The sequence below is a fragment of the Trachurus japonicus genome, chromosome 12, assembly GCF_045865225.1.
Source record: "Trachurus japonicus isolate A0001 chromosome 12, Traja_1.0".
Taxonomy (NCBI): domain Eukaryota; kingdom Metazoa; phylum Chordata; class Actinopteri; order Carangiformes; family Carangidae; genus Trachurus; species Trachurus japonicus.
The window spans coordinates 18,520,433-18,537,774 of NC_140918.1; the positions used below are offsets into that span (position 1 = coordinate 18,520,433).

The window sequence follows — 17,342 nt, forward strand, 5'->3', positions numbered from 1 at the left end:
AACCAGTGCAGATTTGAAATCACGCATCAAATGTAAACCTATTTAAAATACATTTGTATGATTTGTCAGTTGTGGAAAAAAATATTATTTTGAAATTCTTCCTAAGAATTCCAAATTCAATTGTTGATATCATATGGCGAAGTGAAAATCTGGCAGTAATATTTTAACAGTAATATCTAGGTGCGTGGAATGTGAAGTGAAAACATGAGCAGGGATCTTTAAACAGAGCGTGGAGGAATTGAGGGGAGGAAGAGGAATGTAAAGATGAAATACGCCAAAGTAAAATGATTCACATGACAGGAAAAGAAAAAAATAACATGTTTCCTTCACTTGTGATTTAGTGCTTGCCACTACATATGTGGCTTTACAGTCTGTGGTCTTACCTTTAAAAAATATACACAGAAAACTAGAGAAAGGTGAATGATGTATAAAAATAGACAAGAAGAAGAGGAAGAGGTGGGGAAGTGGAGTGAAACAGAAAGCTGGATGTGACTGTGCAACAGTCTCCAAGTGAAAATTTACATGTCTGTGTAATGAGCCTCCAACAGCCAAAATAAATGAATAAAATGGCAGGCAAGCAAATGAGAGACCTCAGACTCTGTCACCTAAAGGATAATGGATAATGATCCCAGTGCATCCTGGGAGAGGATGTTAATGGTCTTCTTGAAAACTAAAATTTCAGGAAAACAAGTTTGCCAAACAAAAAGGCTGCATCTGACTCTATCTTGCAGAACTTCAAAAAACAAATGTCATCATTTCATATCACATGATATTTTTATATAATTTATTCTAACCCCTAATTACATGTTCTGTTTTGTTTCAGTTGACCCATGCTGGCTTGGGTGAATAATTGCATCTCTGCTGGATGCATTTTTAATTTTAATAATGAAGCTTCAGTTCATGTATAATGTATAGCAACATCTTACAACTCCTCATGATGATCCATTGAGCATTAATCTGGAGTTTGTAAAGTCATTTGACAGATTAGGCTAATTTAAAGCCCCTGTACAGAGCTTTTAACTGGATACGCAAAAGTCTCTGGTTTCTGCTGATGTGTCTCACGCTATTTCTAAGTAGTCTAATTCTATACCTCTGGAAGGCATGGTCGGGTCGGACCACTGACGAAACGATACGAATAGATACATTACGCTGCTAACGTTTCCAAAACAAATCTACACGCGCTGGTCAGACAAACGTCTTCATGAAAGTGGGAAATGCAGTCTTCATTCCGCCGCTTTCGTCCACAGGGGCCGCCAAAATCAACACTAAATGAAAAGTCTGTACAGGGGCTTTAATTTTCAACATGTTGTTGTTACATGTATTACATGTTTATCTATTGTTAAACTTTTATCCACTTGTATTCTAATCAACCAATAAAGAAAATGACATTCTCAGACACTCACATCAACATCTGCTGCATTTTCAACATTAATTAGTAAATGTTAGCATGCTAACACGTTACTTACTGCTTTAACATTAGAACGTGTAACAGGTATGAGCTTGTTGGCATCCTACTGGTTTGAGCAAAAGCTCCTCTGTGCCTCAGTGTGGTCAGACAGAGCAGCTATCTTAGACTTTTAGCAGTAGACACATCCTTTGATGTGGTGTCTATGGCTGTAGCTTTTCACCTACTCACACTGTGTCTGTGTTCACATCGTTTTTTTTAAGTTGTTGTTGTACACAGTTGCTAAGAAACAATTTCATCATGGTTTTCCACTGAGTGACCATTAGTTTGTTGAGCACACAGGGACACTGCAGGGAGTTTGCCAGGGATAGGCAAATCAGTGAGATTGAAACATACAGATAAGAGAGGCAGTGCGACTTGCACAAAACACACACCGCTAAGGGAGAGGAAGTAGTCAGTTGTAGACAGATCGCTTAGGTCACTAGCAGAGCTGGTGTATACATCCCCCAACATACAAACACACTCTCACACTCAGTGCTTTGTGATTCACAGCCTCTCGGTATCTCTCTCTCTCTCTCTCTCTCTTCGACAGCAACAGAAACTCACACAGCGACACTGAACAAACACTCACCACTTTATCTACCAACCATTTGGACATAGCAGAGTCCCCCTGGATTTGTCCTCAACATGGTGAGTACAATTTATTAATCAGCTAAAATTATGTAAAAACAATCACCTTCTAAATATTTGAATTCCTATGGGTTGAAAGCTGCGATTGGAAATCTTTGTTATTTCAATTTTTGAAAGACTTTTACAAATTTTGTTATGTATATTTCTTCATACGAACACATTCAATAACAATAACATACTGGTACACATGAGTCTAACAACATCATGCTCAGAGAGATTAAGCTGTCATATCTTATAGTTTAGTGGTAACTTCACCAGAGCCTGGACTATAAAGTCACTTTAGTGATTTATAGGTTTTAGTTTTTTTACTACGATGTTTACCACCCATTGGACCACATTTAATATTTTTGCATTTGGTATTTAGGACATATTTTGATAAATTTCTTCACACATATTGTGTAAAAACAGAAGAAGTAACCATTAGGTTAGGGTAGTTTTTTTTCTTTCAGTTTTGTGTCAGCTAGATTGGGCAAGGCAACTGGCCTCCACTTTACAACATAAAGGAATGAGAAACAATGGTTCCTCTTTGCTTTGAACCGGAGAGTTTGTTCCTTTCTCTGCTCTGTCTCAACAGGTTGATAGGCTTGAAATATACATGTATGCCATGTACTGACTGCGTTAGATAACGGCATTTTTATTTGCACAAACAAAGCTATCCACCTAATCATTCATCTGTTTGTGGTCTGTGGCCAGCACCCTGTGGTCGTCTCTTCTTCTCATCATGCTCACTACCCATGGACAGTTTAAGACAATGCTCTCCAATGTCTTTAACTCAGCATGTTAACAGTGTGACTTTAAAAAAAATAATAACTTTGTATTAGTGTAAATCTCTTTATCATTAGAATAAAAGAAGCTTCACCGGTCTAGTTTGAGACACATTCCTCTTTTTATTCCTATTCTAAAGGTTTCCTGTGGTTTAATTTTCACTATGACATATTTGGAAGAGATTCATCAATAAAGTTTTGAGAAGATATTCACTTTATCTATCAAGAATAAATCACATTGTCCCAATCTTTTCATGAGAAAAAAAAAAAAAATCCAACTTTATGGGCAGCCGTACAAATAAATGGAACAGACTGTGTCTGCTTAATTAGGGTTAGGGTGTTTGGTAGCTGGAGTAAATCCATTTAAAGTCCCTGTAAAGTGAAATTGGAGTTTTGTTTCAAAATATATTAAAAGTGTTCGAAATTTATTGATAAAAACATGCAAAAAGACTCATTTCTGTACAGTGCTTAATTTTAGAGGTTAGGGTTTCACAGTTTCACTCTGCTTCAGTGGTCTTTGTTTTTAAGGGCGGGCTTACAGAGGGGGACGCTGTGACGCACTGCCGTCCCTACTTTCATAACTCCTCCCATGTGCACAGTAACATTATAAATACTTCAAGAATGCCAGCGACCGTCTGCTGCCACTACCTCTGGAGCTACCAGCGCCGCTGGAGCTACCAGTCCACTAGCTTGGTCTCTGTCTTAATAAAATGTAATGCAGACTTATCAAGTCATTGTAAAACATTTATTTATTGATGTAAATGTGGTGTTATTTGAACATAGTCTATACAGATCCCAGAGGCAGCGCTGCTCTCATGTGAAACATGAAGCTCCACTTTTAATTCAAACAAACTAATGAGACTGCCACAGTGGGACCAGCCGGCGCTCGGCGGCAAAACTCTAAAAGTTAAAACAGCCACAGTCCAGGTGAACCTCTGCAGCGTCCGTCCCACAGCTGACCACCACAGCAACGGCTACACCGGCAACAAAACTGAGGGCCACTGCCCTCAGCTGAATCTCTGCTTGCCCTGATAGCTTTAGCTCGGCGGCTAACGCTAGGCCCGTTCGTCCTGTGCTGACGGTGGTGGCCCTCGTTGTTGCGGTGTAGCTTTCAAGGTTCCCGGTGCTGTGGCGGTGAGCCGTGGGTCAGGTGCTGCAGTGGCTCAGGACCATGGAGGCTCGGGGTGAAAGGGACGAACGGGGCTAGCCGGCGAGCTAACACGTTAGCTCGCGGCTAGTGTTAGCCGCCGAGCTAACGCTATCAGGGTAGCGGAGATTCGTGTGCTGACGGCAGCGGCCCCAGCATATTTCCCTCACTGCTCAGTGTGTATCCGAGACATTCAGATAAGAGCTGGACTTAGTGATGGTCCTCTGACACCCGAGGCTCCAACACATGCGCGGTAGCTCATGAAGCATTTGTATCGAACCACTGTGCCGAGGCGTGGTTTGGTCATGTGACTTGTGACGTATGAACCACTTTACTGCTTCAGTCATTCATGAAGCACCGTCAATGTTTTGGTTGTCTCGGTTCTCTGAGCTGAGCCTTCGAAGCACATAGAAACTGAGGCGGCAGAGATTTGGTTGGAAAGTGTAGCATTCAGTACCAGGAATTCTATAACATGATATGTGGAGCAGAGGAAAAATTATTTATTTAAGCGTTGTAACACGCATATTTGTAACGATTGAAGCGTCAACGACCGTATGGGCTTCAGAAATTTTTAACACGTCCCGTACACCACATTGTGAAGTTGACGGTGGCGCACCGTGATTACATCGGGCTTTCACTCCTCAGATGTGAGATTGAATCCTTTGCCGAACTTGCCATATTTCTTTTCTATTTTGAAATGAGATCACATTTGCCATCTACACCATTTCACATCGTATAAAGCCATACTGTTTAGACTTGTTTCAGAGGAGAATGTAATTCATAGCAGAGCCTAATAGCTATATCAGGCTAAGTCTATACCGAAAGCCTATCACAATCGTATGCCAAATGAGAAACGGAGTAACTTCATGTTTATTTTATATTTTTATTTTTATTGTGTCAGCTTGAAACCATACAACCATGTAACGTTAGTTGAACAGGAGTGTGCATGGCAAATCAAATCTCAAACAATCAATGAACCAATGAATGACATGTCTCAATTGCACTTCATTTTATTGAACACTAGATGTCGTACTGGAGCACTGTGTCAGTGAAGCCTCGCGAGTAATTAATCATTACTCGTAAAAGGTGTTGAAGCCGCCTCAAAGCCTCGATTGCCCATCACTAGCTGGACTCAGACTCCAGCTCAAGCGTCTAGCTCAAACCCGTAGCTGCTCGGGTACGATGTGACAGTTAGCAGTAGCACCAGTATAGTTGGCCGGCCGGTAGGCCATTTAATTTACAGTTGAAACTTGACGAAGCTCAGCAAGTGGGCGGGGCTTTGGTGCCTGCAGCAGACTTCCAGAGCTGCGAGAACTGCCTCATTTAGTCATGATTTTAAAACCTAATTTCACCTACTAGACGAATTTTTCTAGCATCCAAAATTGGCAGGATGGTTAATAGGACATATGTCTAGGATGTGAATAACTCAGAAGACGAATCCAGTGTCACTTTTCAGGGACTTTAAACCATTACTTAACCTGAATATACCCTAAACAAATTGCCCATTTATTAGGTATACCCTAATGTAGTCTGCTAACTGTCCTGTATTAACTCCTTCATGAAGGTAATGGTGGTAAATCTTTGTTGTTACATGTTTGGAGTCATTTTGGAGTCTGGAGTTACGAATGCAGATGTATTTTATTGTACCAGACTGGAATGTGTTTCCAGGACTTTACATAATTTGTAGGTTTTTACAAAGTTGCATCTGCACGGATGTTTAGAGAAGCAGTAATTGCAACTGTCTGGTACAGAACATATTGAGTAATTTTAAGTTTACCACGGCTGAAAAAACAGAAGCACAATGAGGGAACTTTCTTCTTGTTTTTTTGCCCTTTTGATTTCATTTTTAGGCTAACTGTTCACACATTTTGTCACGCCACCGCTGAAAGATGATACTGGCTGCACTTAAGTGACAGTCCGCCCAGAATCTATTTTTCTGGCACCTAACACACTTTCTTAAAGCAGAAGTAAGCGATCCGGTCGTTTTGGCTAACTTCTTGTCAGCCGATGGAGTTAGCAGCCCCCGCCCTCGTCATGGATCTATTGGTCCTCGTCCCTACTGTACATCACCACATTCACGCGCATCCCTTGGCTGCACACACAGCCCTTCATGCCATTCTCTCTCCACATTGGATAAAGGTTGTAGGATACAAGGAAGTATACAAGAAGTTTTCTCCTCGGCTTACAGCAGAGCAGAGTGACTGACAGACCCGTGTTTCGGTCCAAACACTCTATGTAAGTGATTGCCGTCCGAAGATATAACTATTTAAGACTTATATTAACACAAACATTCCGCTTACTTCTGCTTTAAAATTGTTGCTTAAAGTAAAGAGTTGATAGCTTCCTTCCCCATGATGGCAGCTGTGATAATGCGATGGTTACAAAGGATTATGGTGCATCAAAACTTGTCCACCAGCTTTAACCATTGATCCACTGCCCATATGTCCATTATGCTATGTCATGCTTTGTGAAAACAAAATGGGAGGTGGCTACGGAATTAGTTTTGGTTGAGACTATGTGATTTTTTACTTAGTGATTCTGAATCACAGAAGCAACTTTACTGAAAATGACATTACTACTTGTCCATGCATATTTGTTTTTTAAGAAAGAAAGCACATGTTTCTATAAACATAATCTGCAAAGTTGCAAAATGTCCAATCTTCACGTGTCACTGACAACATTTTCCATTTGTTCTGCTTTCAATACACACTCAAGGCAGAGTGGCATTTGCATGATAAGTTGTAAGGGATATGTTTTTATCATTTTCCAGGTGGGTGACACAACATACACTTGATCTGATGTTCACTTCCCATTTATCTTCGTATTGTTATACTTTGTGTTGCACATGTTCCCCTCACTTCTACTGATCTGCTGTAGGAATGGCACTGACTGTCTGTCCTCATGCTCTTATCTCTACTTCCTGGTGTGGTGTCTCTGACTCCAGTCAAACCAGTCTCATTAATATAGGTGTGGCTGTGACTGGGTCCATGTATGAGAGTATTTTGTCCAACGGTGTTTGGCTTTTGTGCACGTATAAGATGTAACTTGTTAATGATGCACCTCCTCCGACATTTGGTCATTTTCCACTTTTATCATGTGAAAGACTTCTTGATAGCAGATGTTTGGACGGCTTATGCTCTGTGTCATAGCCAAAGCAACACAATGACTATCAATCCAATGCAATAAACACTTAACTTGCATAATTAAACCATTTTACTGCTACGGCTTATTTAACAAAACAAACATACTGTATTGTAAATACCACCCTTATCCGAGGGCAAAACAGCTCCCTGTTTTCTAATTTTGACAGTTGCTTTCCAATTATACATCTTAATTTCTAAAATGCTTTGGCAATAAAGCTGCATTATACAGGAATGATAGTTTCTGCAGTTGGTAAAAGCAGGATACTGTATGGGTTAAAGTAGTCCGACTTTAGTTTTCTGGTTGCTAATCATGATTGGAAACCTCTTATTATTGATTGATGATTGATTTGTGCAGAGTATTACTTTCTTGTTAAAACAATAGAGAAGAACAAAGACGTAATTCATTCATTCTTTTATTTGGGGATAGAGGCTAATTTGAGTGACTGATGTTATTTGAATATGACTGAACCACTCACCCTGCAATTAATGGACAACCTGTTCCTCCTGAGCCACAGCTGTGTGAGTAGTTTGGCAATGCTCTCTGTATTTATATGAGAAGAGTGTGCGTGGCCTTGGGAAAAGAGACAAATACATTTTTAAAGTGAAAGCAGGAATTTCATAGATTGAATAAAAAGCTCCGAAAAAGAGAAGGAAATGACTTATGAAGGTATTTTAAACGATTTGCAACTTTCTGTTCCTATGTTTATATCAGTCCGATGGGTCCTTCTCTCTCTTTCCTATCATTCAGTTCCTATTTTAGCACATGCTCGCTGAAATCATTTTGTATACTGGCACTTACAACGCAGCCTAATTTGATTTTCACAAAGTGTCTTGTTCCTGTTTGAAGTTTTGTACAATGTCAATCATTTGCTCTGCCTCTGATCCTCTTCCATTCATTACAGGCTAACAAAGCTGACGTGAAGGCCATCATGTCCCGCTTCCAAACAAGTGGATGGAGCACTGATGAGTCTTCTTCCACACCAGGTGGACGACCCAAGCAACCCCTGCACCCCACCCTCTCCTCCGGCCCACCCGTACAGGCAAAGAAGCCTGTCTTGGAGAGCCTCTCCGGCAGTGCAATAAGTACTCCTCCTAAACCAGCTTTCCTGAAAAACACAGTATCCAGTAGAAGTGACACTGACGCACATGAGCCAAACAAAACTAAAGCTCTGGCGAACAGGTTTGCCAACGCACAGGAAGACACCAACAGCAGACCTTTCAAACAGCACATAACCCCAAAGCCTTTTTCACAGCCTCCTGATGTTAAAGGTCTGGTACAGAAGCCTCCTTTCAACAAGCCCTCCCTCAGCTCCACCCTGTCCGACTCCAAGCCTGCCTTTCCTAAACCAGGTCCGTCAGTCGGCTCCAAGCCCAGCTGGATAAAAGAAGACAGTGGTGGGGGTCCGCCACCGCCACCCATTACCGGCTCCGTACCCAGAGCACCACCTTTGCAACAAAAGCCCAGCAGCAGCATGATAAAATTACGGCAGCAAAATGATGACCAGGCAAATACAGACACTGCGATCAAACCTCCACCTGTGGCACCTCCACCTTTGAAGCCCGCACCCAACTTTAGGACTGCTCACAGTATGTTCAACAAGGAAAAGGACAAGAATGAGCAGGTAGATAGTGGTGGAGGCAACAAAAAGCCTGTCACCACAACTAACTCGGTGGGTCCTCCCAAACTTCCATCTAATAAAAAACCCAGCTTGAGGGGACCGTCCACAACTCCTCCCAAACCAAGCAGCATTAATGGCGATGCCACTTCAGGCCCCAAGCGCAACCCACTGCCCAACAGTTTAGCTCTGGGTCCCGCTCCTGCCAAACCTAACCGGCCCCCGAGAGTCAACCTAGAGAACATAAAAAGAGATGCTGAGGCCCCTGGTAATGGTAAGTTGCACTTTGAGTTTGTTTATTAGTGATACCGCTGATATATTTATACAAATAACTCAACTGTCACTGCTGTGGTGCAACATACTGTAGTAAACTAATGTGCAAGTTGTTTGTGCAGCATACTGAAGTGTAGTCACAGGCACAACCAAAATAAATTCACCGTCCTCAACACCCAGTATGCTAAAGATGTGTGATCACACTTTAAAGGCAACGGTTAAACCCAAACAGGAACGCTTCATTTAGAAAGTCTGTAGGTTCAGACACATCTAAAGTGCTTTGTCAAAATGGGACATTGCTTATTTATACACCTATTTTTAAAGCTGTTGTTGGTTTCTATGTAAGTATAACTGAACAATCCCAAAAGTAACATTTTGTTTGCCCTTAAATCCAACAAATTTAACATAAATGTACAAACTGACGATTTAGCTATGGATATCACACAAGCTGACACAGCTTCCTCTCAGAAGTGTTGCTGTGACTGAGTATGTTATGTGTGCAAGTTAGTGGTGACTTGCAACGTGAGATAACACAGTTTTTGCGATCACAGTTTTGCATGAATTTCTGGATTATTGTAACAGTCTAAACATTGTGGTTTTTTCAGACCGATTCAGATATTTACCCTCTTTGAGGTGACTGTTTTTCAGGTTGTGCCAAAAAGGAAATAAAGTCACTTTCTTTTTCTCCACCAGATTTACATTACTAGCAATGTGGAGAAACACCATTCAAAACTTTGTACAGATGCAGGGAGGTGACGATATCAAATAATGAGGAAATCTTACAATTTGATGGTTATAATCTAGGTCACTGACTTGTCTTGAAGTGTTTGTGTGGATACCTAATGTGTCCTCTTTTCTCTCTTGCAAAACAAATCTTGACCACAATGAGACTTGATGCATAAACAGAGCTTAACTTACTTCTATTTGTCAGTTTCAGAGGTTAGTGCTGTAACGTTTCTAGACATAATAAAAACCATGTGATGAACAATATCCACAATTCACATACCGTAAATACATTCTATTGCATTTTCAGTGAAGGTTTTCAAATCTATTAAGAAGTCTATAATGTGTTGGACAAACAACTTTGCGACAATCAGTTAAAAAACAAAGTACGGGAAAAGGAGAGGAGCCAGGAGGAGCCATTTCGAATAAGATGTAAATAAACAACATTAAGTCCAATTCACACTGTAATATAAAACAGGACCTTCTCATCAAAAGGATTCAATGCAGGGTAAATTGTTTTAAGGTCCAAAACCGTGAGGGATGTCTCAAGTGTGTTTCTTAGTAGTGCAGTTTTTTTACAGACTGAGGCCTCTCTGAAGTGTGAAGAGAGACTTGAGTCACACCTCATTGTGGTTTCACTGACATTAGCAATAAGTAGTCCACAGTTAAATTATTTTAGGTTATCTGGCCAAACAGCTCTGCAGCACACAACCTCCGTTTCTGCATCACAGCCTTAAAACATAGTTTTTATTTTCCACGTGCTTATTCACTGATGCATTCTGTTTAAAATTTGTGCAAGTTGCAAAGACGTGGCTAAACAAATGCCCCAGTAGCGATAAGATAACAGACGAAAGTCACATGAACACTCTTGGTTCCTCTATTTCCCTCGGTCAAGTTCCCTGTCCAGTTTCTCCTTTCTCCTCCCCCCGTGCTCTCCGCTCTGACAGCCGAGTTTGTTTCACCACATGGGGAAGTAGGTTACAGCAAACAGGGATAGTTTTGAGTGAGAGGTTGTGTTTTAGACACACACCTGATCTGAATTTCTATCCATTCAGAGGTTAACTGTTAACTGTAACTGGCATTCCTCATTTGTGACATGTATCATTAAACATTGTTAAACTGGTGGACAGATGAGAATGTTATCAATGCACTTTCACAATAGTCGATTCCATATAACCAATTTCTTCCTTATTATGATGCCCTATGTTAACCCCTTGTTTAATATCACCCTGAAGAATTTGTGAACGTGAACCAACGTCTCTTTATAAGATTTCATTTCATATTAGCTACTTTATTGGTTGTGTCTCCTGTTCTGATTCCTTCATATTTGGTGATTGTTGACCTATTTGCTGTGGTGGAATGTAACTAATCTACTGAAGTACATGAGTATTTCTGTTTTGTGATACCTCCACTTCAGCAAGATTTTGCTAAAAGAAAAAAAATCTTTTGAGGTTTGATTTCAAACACAAAACTTTGGCTGTAGTTTAGTGTTTAACGTTGTCAGATTGATTGTAGTGACCTGTCTGACTTGTTTGTTTTGCATGGGCAATCAAACTACTCACCCCTTACTTACCCCCAGGGGACAGATTAGGTTATCTATCTACGCTCTATATGTAGACAGTCACACCCTGTGTTTTTCAAATGAGAATATGCACCGGCTTACCCTGTGTTTTTGTTTCAGGTCCTGCCACATTTAAGAAGCCCATCACCCCAACTCCTCCATCCTCTCACCCCATGAACCATAACAGCAATGTGTCCCCTGCTCCGCCCCCTAAGTCTGCACTCCCCAGTCTCCCCCCACGACACCCCGCATCCATGTAAGTCACACATGCAAACACATACAAATGGCATATACTGTATTAATTATCTGGATAAGGCTGCTCCCACTGATTGAAGGTTAACCCTGACTGTACTTTTTAGGATCCAGCAAGAAGACTTCTATGATGATGTTGATGAACTTACCAGCTCCCCCCCACCTCTACCATCATCTGCAGGTTCAGTAGCGTTCACTATTAAAAAAGCAATGCATCATGCTCACCATGTCGTAAGACTACCATGCTGTTTTTAGCACCGCAGGAAGACAGTACAGGATTGTGTAATGCTGAACTTTATACACTTAACATACTGGTATTAGAAAGCACATTAGAGGCTACAGTCCTCAACGCAGGCGTCCCCCGAGTCCCGCATCGGGCGGACCTTTCCTGCGTGTCATTCCCCCTCTCTCTGCCTCCCCCTTTCCTGTCTATCTCACTGTGCTATCAAATGGAGGCAAAAAAGCCAAAAAATATACTTAAAAAAAAAGGAAAAAAAGAAAGCACATTAAAGAACTCAATAACATTTATATCTGTCACATCCTACTGATGCATTGACTCTCTTACGGCCACTGACTTCTTACCTTCTTTGGGCTGGTTACTGCATGTGATAGTAGTTAAAACCATAGTTCCTGTCCATAGATACAAAAATGTTGTTTTACATAACGTTGTTCCCAATAGTCATGATTCACTTGTTTCTCACCCGTAGATCATCCCAGTCAGAGGGCAAAGGTGAGACACGCTGAATTACTTTCATTTACATAAATACACATTTGCATCTGTTGCGGACACACACACACACACACACACACACACACACACAAAGATAAGAACAAGGATGTGTTCACCCAAAGACACGTGACTAATAAACCTGGTGGAATATGTAGACTAATTATGTAAACTATAAAAAGTATGATGATGACAATACCTGGAACTTTATTACATCATATAATTTTGCATTATATGGTGTATGAAAGACACGTCCTAAAGTAATCCCCTGTTTTAATTGCTTTATGACTTCTGTGTGTCTTTTCTGTCCAGGAGGAGGATGATGATGATGGAGAGATGTATGAGGACCTTGATGAACGATGGTGAGAGAATGTTAAATGTTAAACTGTTTATTGCACATTTAACCAATTTAGCCAAGTCATTAAATCTGCTTTGAGCAATCAAAATGATTTGTCTGGGTCCAGATGGACAAACGGAGTTTTAAATCTATTTTATTTATTGACTGGTTGGGGACTTTAGCTATAACCAGCCCCAGTTCAGCTTTGTCTAACTTTCCTAAGACTACTCTCTGGTGGTTGTTAAACAACACTACAAGACGTTATTCCTTCCCACTCTGAGACAAATACATTTTTGAGCTGCTTTGTTTGTCCATGTGATCAAATCTTCTCAATTCATTAAGTGTTTAAGGTTTATAAGTTAATTAAGAAACACTAATAAATAAATCAAGTTGGTATGTTTACATAAATTGTAATTGTCAAAGAAGGACACATTTTGCGAGTGCAGTTTATCCGTCTGTCAAAACACTCTGTCTTTCTGTCTTTCAATAGGGAAGCTGCTGAACAAAAACAAGAAAAGAAGAAAGAGAAAGACGAGAAGGAGGAGAAAAAAAGACTGGAGGCTGAGAAGAAGGAGCAGAAGGAACGAGAGAAGAAGGAACAGGATGCCAGAAAGAAATTTAAAGTGAGTGGGACAGGACAGGAAGCATCAGCTACTGTAAACCTGCTGGGATGTTGAGAGCTCTCATGTCTGTATGCTGAACATGGACCAAGAGCCAGAACATGTTAGTGTAGCTTTTCCAGTTGTCTCCAGCTTCAAAGTTCATAAAAGTATATTCCCCAAAACTATTCTGCCCCATCTAGAGAAAGCACCTCATCTGTTCTTAAATCCATACAAAAATTTACAGTGTACATTTTCAAACATGTCTGTGTGTGGCTGTGTGTGGTAGCTGGTCGGCCCGCTGGAGGTCATCCACCAGGGGACGGCTCGTGTGGACTGTAAGGGCAGTAAAACCGACCTTGCACTGAAGCAGGGAGACTGCCTGGACATCATCCGTGTCCAGGGCAACCCAGAGGGGAAGTGGTTGGGACAAACGCAGGATGGATCAAGTATGTCACATATCGTCTGTCTCATGGGCTACACACCTGCAATCAATGGTGGGAAATAATAATAATAATCAATATTTCACTTGGCACTTTGTTTCCAACAGTTGGTTATGTAAAGACCACTGCAGTGGAAATTGACTTCAACAGTTTGAAGAACCGCCAGCCTCAGCAGTCGTACGACCCTGAGGTGTACGATGACATCGACGTCGCCCCCTCTGATACCAGGTAACGGGAATGTGAAAATATATATTGTTATTTGTTGGTTGCACTTTTTTACAAATAAAATAGGAAGTCCATTTTGCACTGTAAATTTCCAATTAGAAAACATCAATGATGAGTGGCACTAAATCTAAAAATACCAATGAGCCTAATGGACACAGGATGAGTCACCAGGCCTACTAAAGAAATTAAACTGGTATATTTAGGAAGCTTAATTGGTGCTGCGGTTTCTTAAAGGAACATGAGGAAAAAGTTTAACACCCAGAGAAATACTATTAATATTATATAATTTGTTTTTTCATCAAAAGTCAGTTGAGAAAATTGATACTGTTCCCATGTCTGTGCCTTAAACATGACACTAAAATATGAGTCACATTGATGTTTTTTAACATTGATTTTATCAATTCTTTTCTGTCTCCAGAGAGAAAAAGGGACCAGGAGGTATGCTTATAATCTTACAATAATCATTCATTTCATTAATGTCAGTCTTGCTCTGTTAGCATAAAAAATGTCACCAATTAAAATGTACTTCTGTGTTTGTCTTGTAGTTGTCCTCCCCCCACTTCCAGGAGATGGAGGGGAAATATACGATGATGTTGTGGATCCAAACCTGGAAGTCAGGTGGGAACTGAATCTGTTTAAACTTTCTTATAAGCAACCATGTCTGACTATTAATACTACATGGGGAGGGGGGAGGGTATGTACTGTAGGAGATATTTAAAAAGAGATGCAAGTCTTTTCATGCTTGGTTGGTATCTCCAGTCCCCTGGACACCAGGTCTACTCTTACGAAGCCTCTTAGCTTCCTGCGGATGTTTGACCGGAACAGACGCACTCCCAGCACTAAAGTGTAAAATACACTCAGTAGTAAGACTGATCACAGATCTACCGTCCACTGTTGTTAATCAGTTTCAGACGTCTCTGTCTTTTTAATGGACCACATTGATTTCCTCCCCCAGATCAACAACTTCACCTATGTCTGAATAACACAGAACACCTTTCATTTACAAATTGACTATTGCATGTACAGCTGATGATCTGTGATTGTACTAATCCTGTTCAGTTATCTGCATGCCTTTGATTGATGCATGGATGTTGACATAATCAGAAAAAATCGAAGTATTATCTCCTAACAAAAACATGTTCTAACAAGTATACTAATAAAAAATACTGTGTTGTCATTCATTAATCCACTTTTAATTCATGATGTTGTATAATTGTTTGAAATTATGTTACATTTTAATATTTTTCCCTCTGTTGTGCCAGAGTGCCTCCACCCAGCCAGTTCACTGCAGACGGGAATTCAGGTATCAATCACTGTGATAATAGAGCCATGTACTGAATGGACACTCAATGAAAGACACTTCTCACTATCTCACTTTTCTAGTGGCCTTTTGCCTTCCCTTTTGAAAGCAGTGTTTGGCCATAAGCAAGCAGAGATATTGTTATAAAATCACAATAGTTTTAGTCACTTTTCTGACATTATGACTCTGTTTTTTTGTGTTTCTCTCATGTTACATTTTGCATTTAGCACTTCTTTGTCAATGAAAGTCACGTGGTCTCAATTAAAAGAACACTCCTTTGATAATTTACATTTTTATCTCTAACAGGAAATGTTTTCCCTGGTGTAAATTCATGTACAGTATGATTTTAGATTCACCAGCCACAGTGTGCATATCCATTACAAGTCACAAATATTTTTAGCTCACTGACTTCTACTTTTTACCACAGAGTCAGGAGCAGCAATAGATGAAGAGATATACGATGATGTTGACTCTCAAAATATGCCTCCGTCCCAGCCCAGGTATAGTAACATCAGTCTCAAACTTTAATAACCGTAGCATTCATCGATTTAGACTGATAGTTTTACAATGATAATATATTTTCATCTTGCATCTTGTATGCTTCTGTCCAGCTTACCAATCCCAAAAGGCAAAAACAAGCCTGAAGAGATGGACCCAAAGAAGCAGAAAAAGTTTGAGAAAGAGGAGAAGGAGTTCAGGAAAAAGTTCAAAGTATGTCTCTCTATTATGATTTTAAATATACTTAGCATGCCTTTCCTTTAACTGTTACAGTACATATTGTATGTATAAATAAAACACTCCCCTCTGAATGATAATGTAATGTGCCGGGGTCATACCTACCAAAACCTATTGATTAAAAGATCAATATAACAACAATGATAATAATTCTAAATCAATTTCAGCCGATGAAGTGTATTCACACTCACAAACTTAAGAAATTGAAAGTATCATATTGGATCCCTTTCAGTACGATGGAGAAATACAGGTCCTGTACCAGGTGACCATTGTCCCCACACTCACGAATAAGAAGTGGAGTGGGAAAGAGCTGTCAATCAAAGCAGGGGAGACACTTGACGTCATTGTTAAAGCTGTGGACAACAAATTGATCTGTCGGAACGAGGACGGAAAGTGTGAGTATCTGTTTGATGCCACCAAGATTATTAATCAGTGCATTTAGAATTTCTTAATATACTCCAAAAATCGGATCATACTTGTCTAAAATCTTGTGTATCTGTCTCTAACAGTTGGTTACGTTTCAACCGGCTACATTGCTTCAGAGTAAGTACCACAAACACTCACGCATCCATTAATGCACAGACTTGACAACATACTGATCATGAAGTACTGATCATTTTGTTTTTGTTTTCAGTGATGGTGACATCTATGATGACATTGGAGATGGTATGTTCATTTTATCTGAACTATTTCATAATTAGATTATGATTTACTCAGTAATATACATTTTTCAATATTCTTTTTTTTTTTTTTTTTACAGATTGCATCTATGACAACGATTGAAAGTCATCTTGCACTGGATTTATTGTTTTACACAGATATTGTTCATGTTATTTATTATGTTTATTACTGATACACTGAGAGTTGCTTTGAATTAGCCTGCAAATCTGACTGAATTGTCGTTTGATTTTCACTTCATTATTTATTGCATAATGCTGAATTGCTGAAAACTAATTAGACATGTGGGCAGTGATTTAAAGATCTAGGAACAGGTTGGCTTTGATGTAAAAACAAACAAACAAAACTATGTAACTGATAAAAAACAAAAAAATTATATTACATGCAACATCTCAGCAAAACGGGAAACATTAATTGGATCAACAACAGTATTTGCATATTTCAGTTTTTTCCTATTTCCCCTGTCTTGCAGTGCCTGAAGAAATTTCACTGCACTGACTTTACATGTGTGCTTGCCTTGTATGTTTATATCTAAGAAGAATAGCAACATGTTTAAATGACACTTAGACATTTCTTGCTATTCATCAATTTCTGTCCTTGATATCATCCTGACCATAACTCTAGTTTCTTTTTATCAGGGTTCAACATATAGATGTAACAACAGTTTTAGTGCCAAAGTGATTTTGCGTACTGTACATAAAGTTATTATGACACACTTATGATT

General features: G+C 39.8%; 1 protein-coding gene across 3 annotated transcripts; it reads left to right on the plus strand.

Annotated features, from left to right (window-relative positions):
* Positions 1 to 1,857: 1,857 nt before the first annotated feature.
* fyb1b (FYN binding protein 1 b) lies at positions 1,858 to 16,964 on the plus strand. Of its 3 annotated transcripts, none has more exons than XR_015037283.1 (19): positions 1,858 to 2,095; positions 8,052 to 9,039; positions 11,443 to 11,578; positions 11,682 to 11,755; positions 12,282 to 12,304; positions 12,614 to 12,663; positions 13,129 to 13,261; positions 13,527 to 13,686; positions 13,788 to 13,908; positions 14,324 to 14,343; positions 14,451 to 14,523; positions 14,665 to 14,768; positions 15,168 to 15,208; positions 15,633 to 15,705; positions 15,817 to 15,916; positions 16,173 to 16,335; positions 16,450 to 16,483; positions 16,575 to 16,606; positions 16,701 to 16,964. XR_015037283.1 is itself a non-coding variant. In XM_085793700.1 (19 exons), exons 1-19 carry the CDS (start codon positions 2,093 to 2,095, stop codon positions 16,721 to 16,723), a joined length of 2,334 nt encoding a protein of 777 aa, XP_085649826.1. In that variant the 5' UTR covers positions 1,858 to 2,092; the 3' UTR covers positions 16,724 to 16,964. The 3 variants fall into 3 exon arrangements, 2 of the variants coding, with proteins under 2 accessions (XP_085649826.1, XP_085649827.1); XM_085793700.1 differs by having other exon boundaries at positions 14,665 to 14,751; XM_085793701.1 differs by lacking the exon at positions 14,665 to 14,768.
* The last annotated feature ends 378 nt before the right edge of the window (positions 16,965 to 17,342 follow it).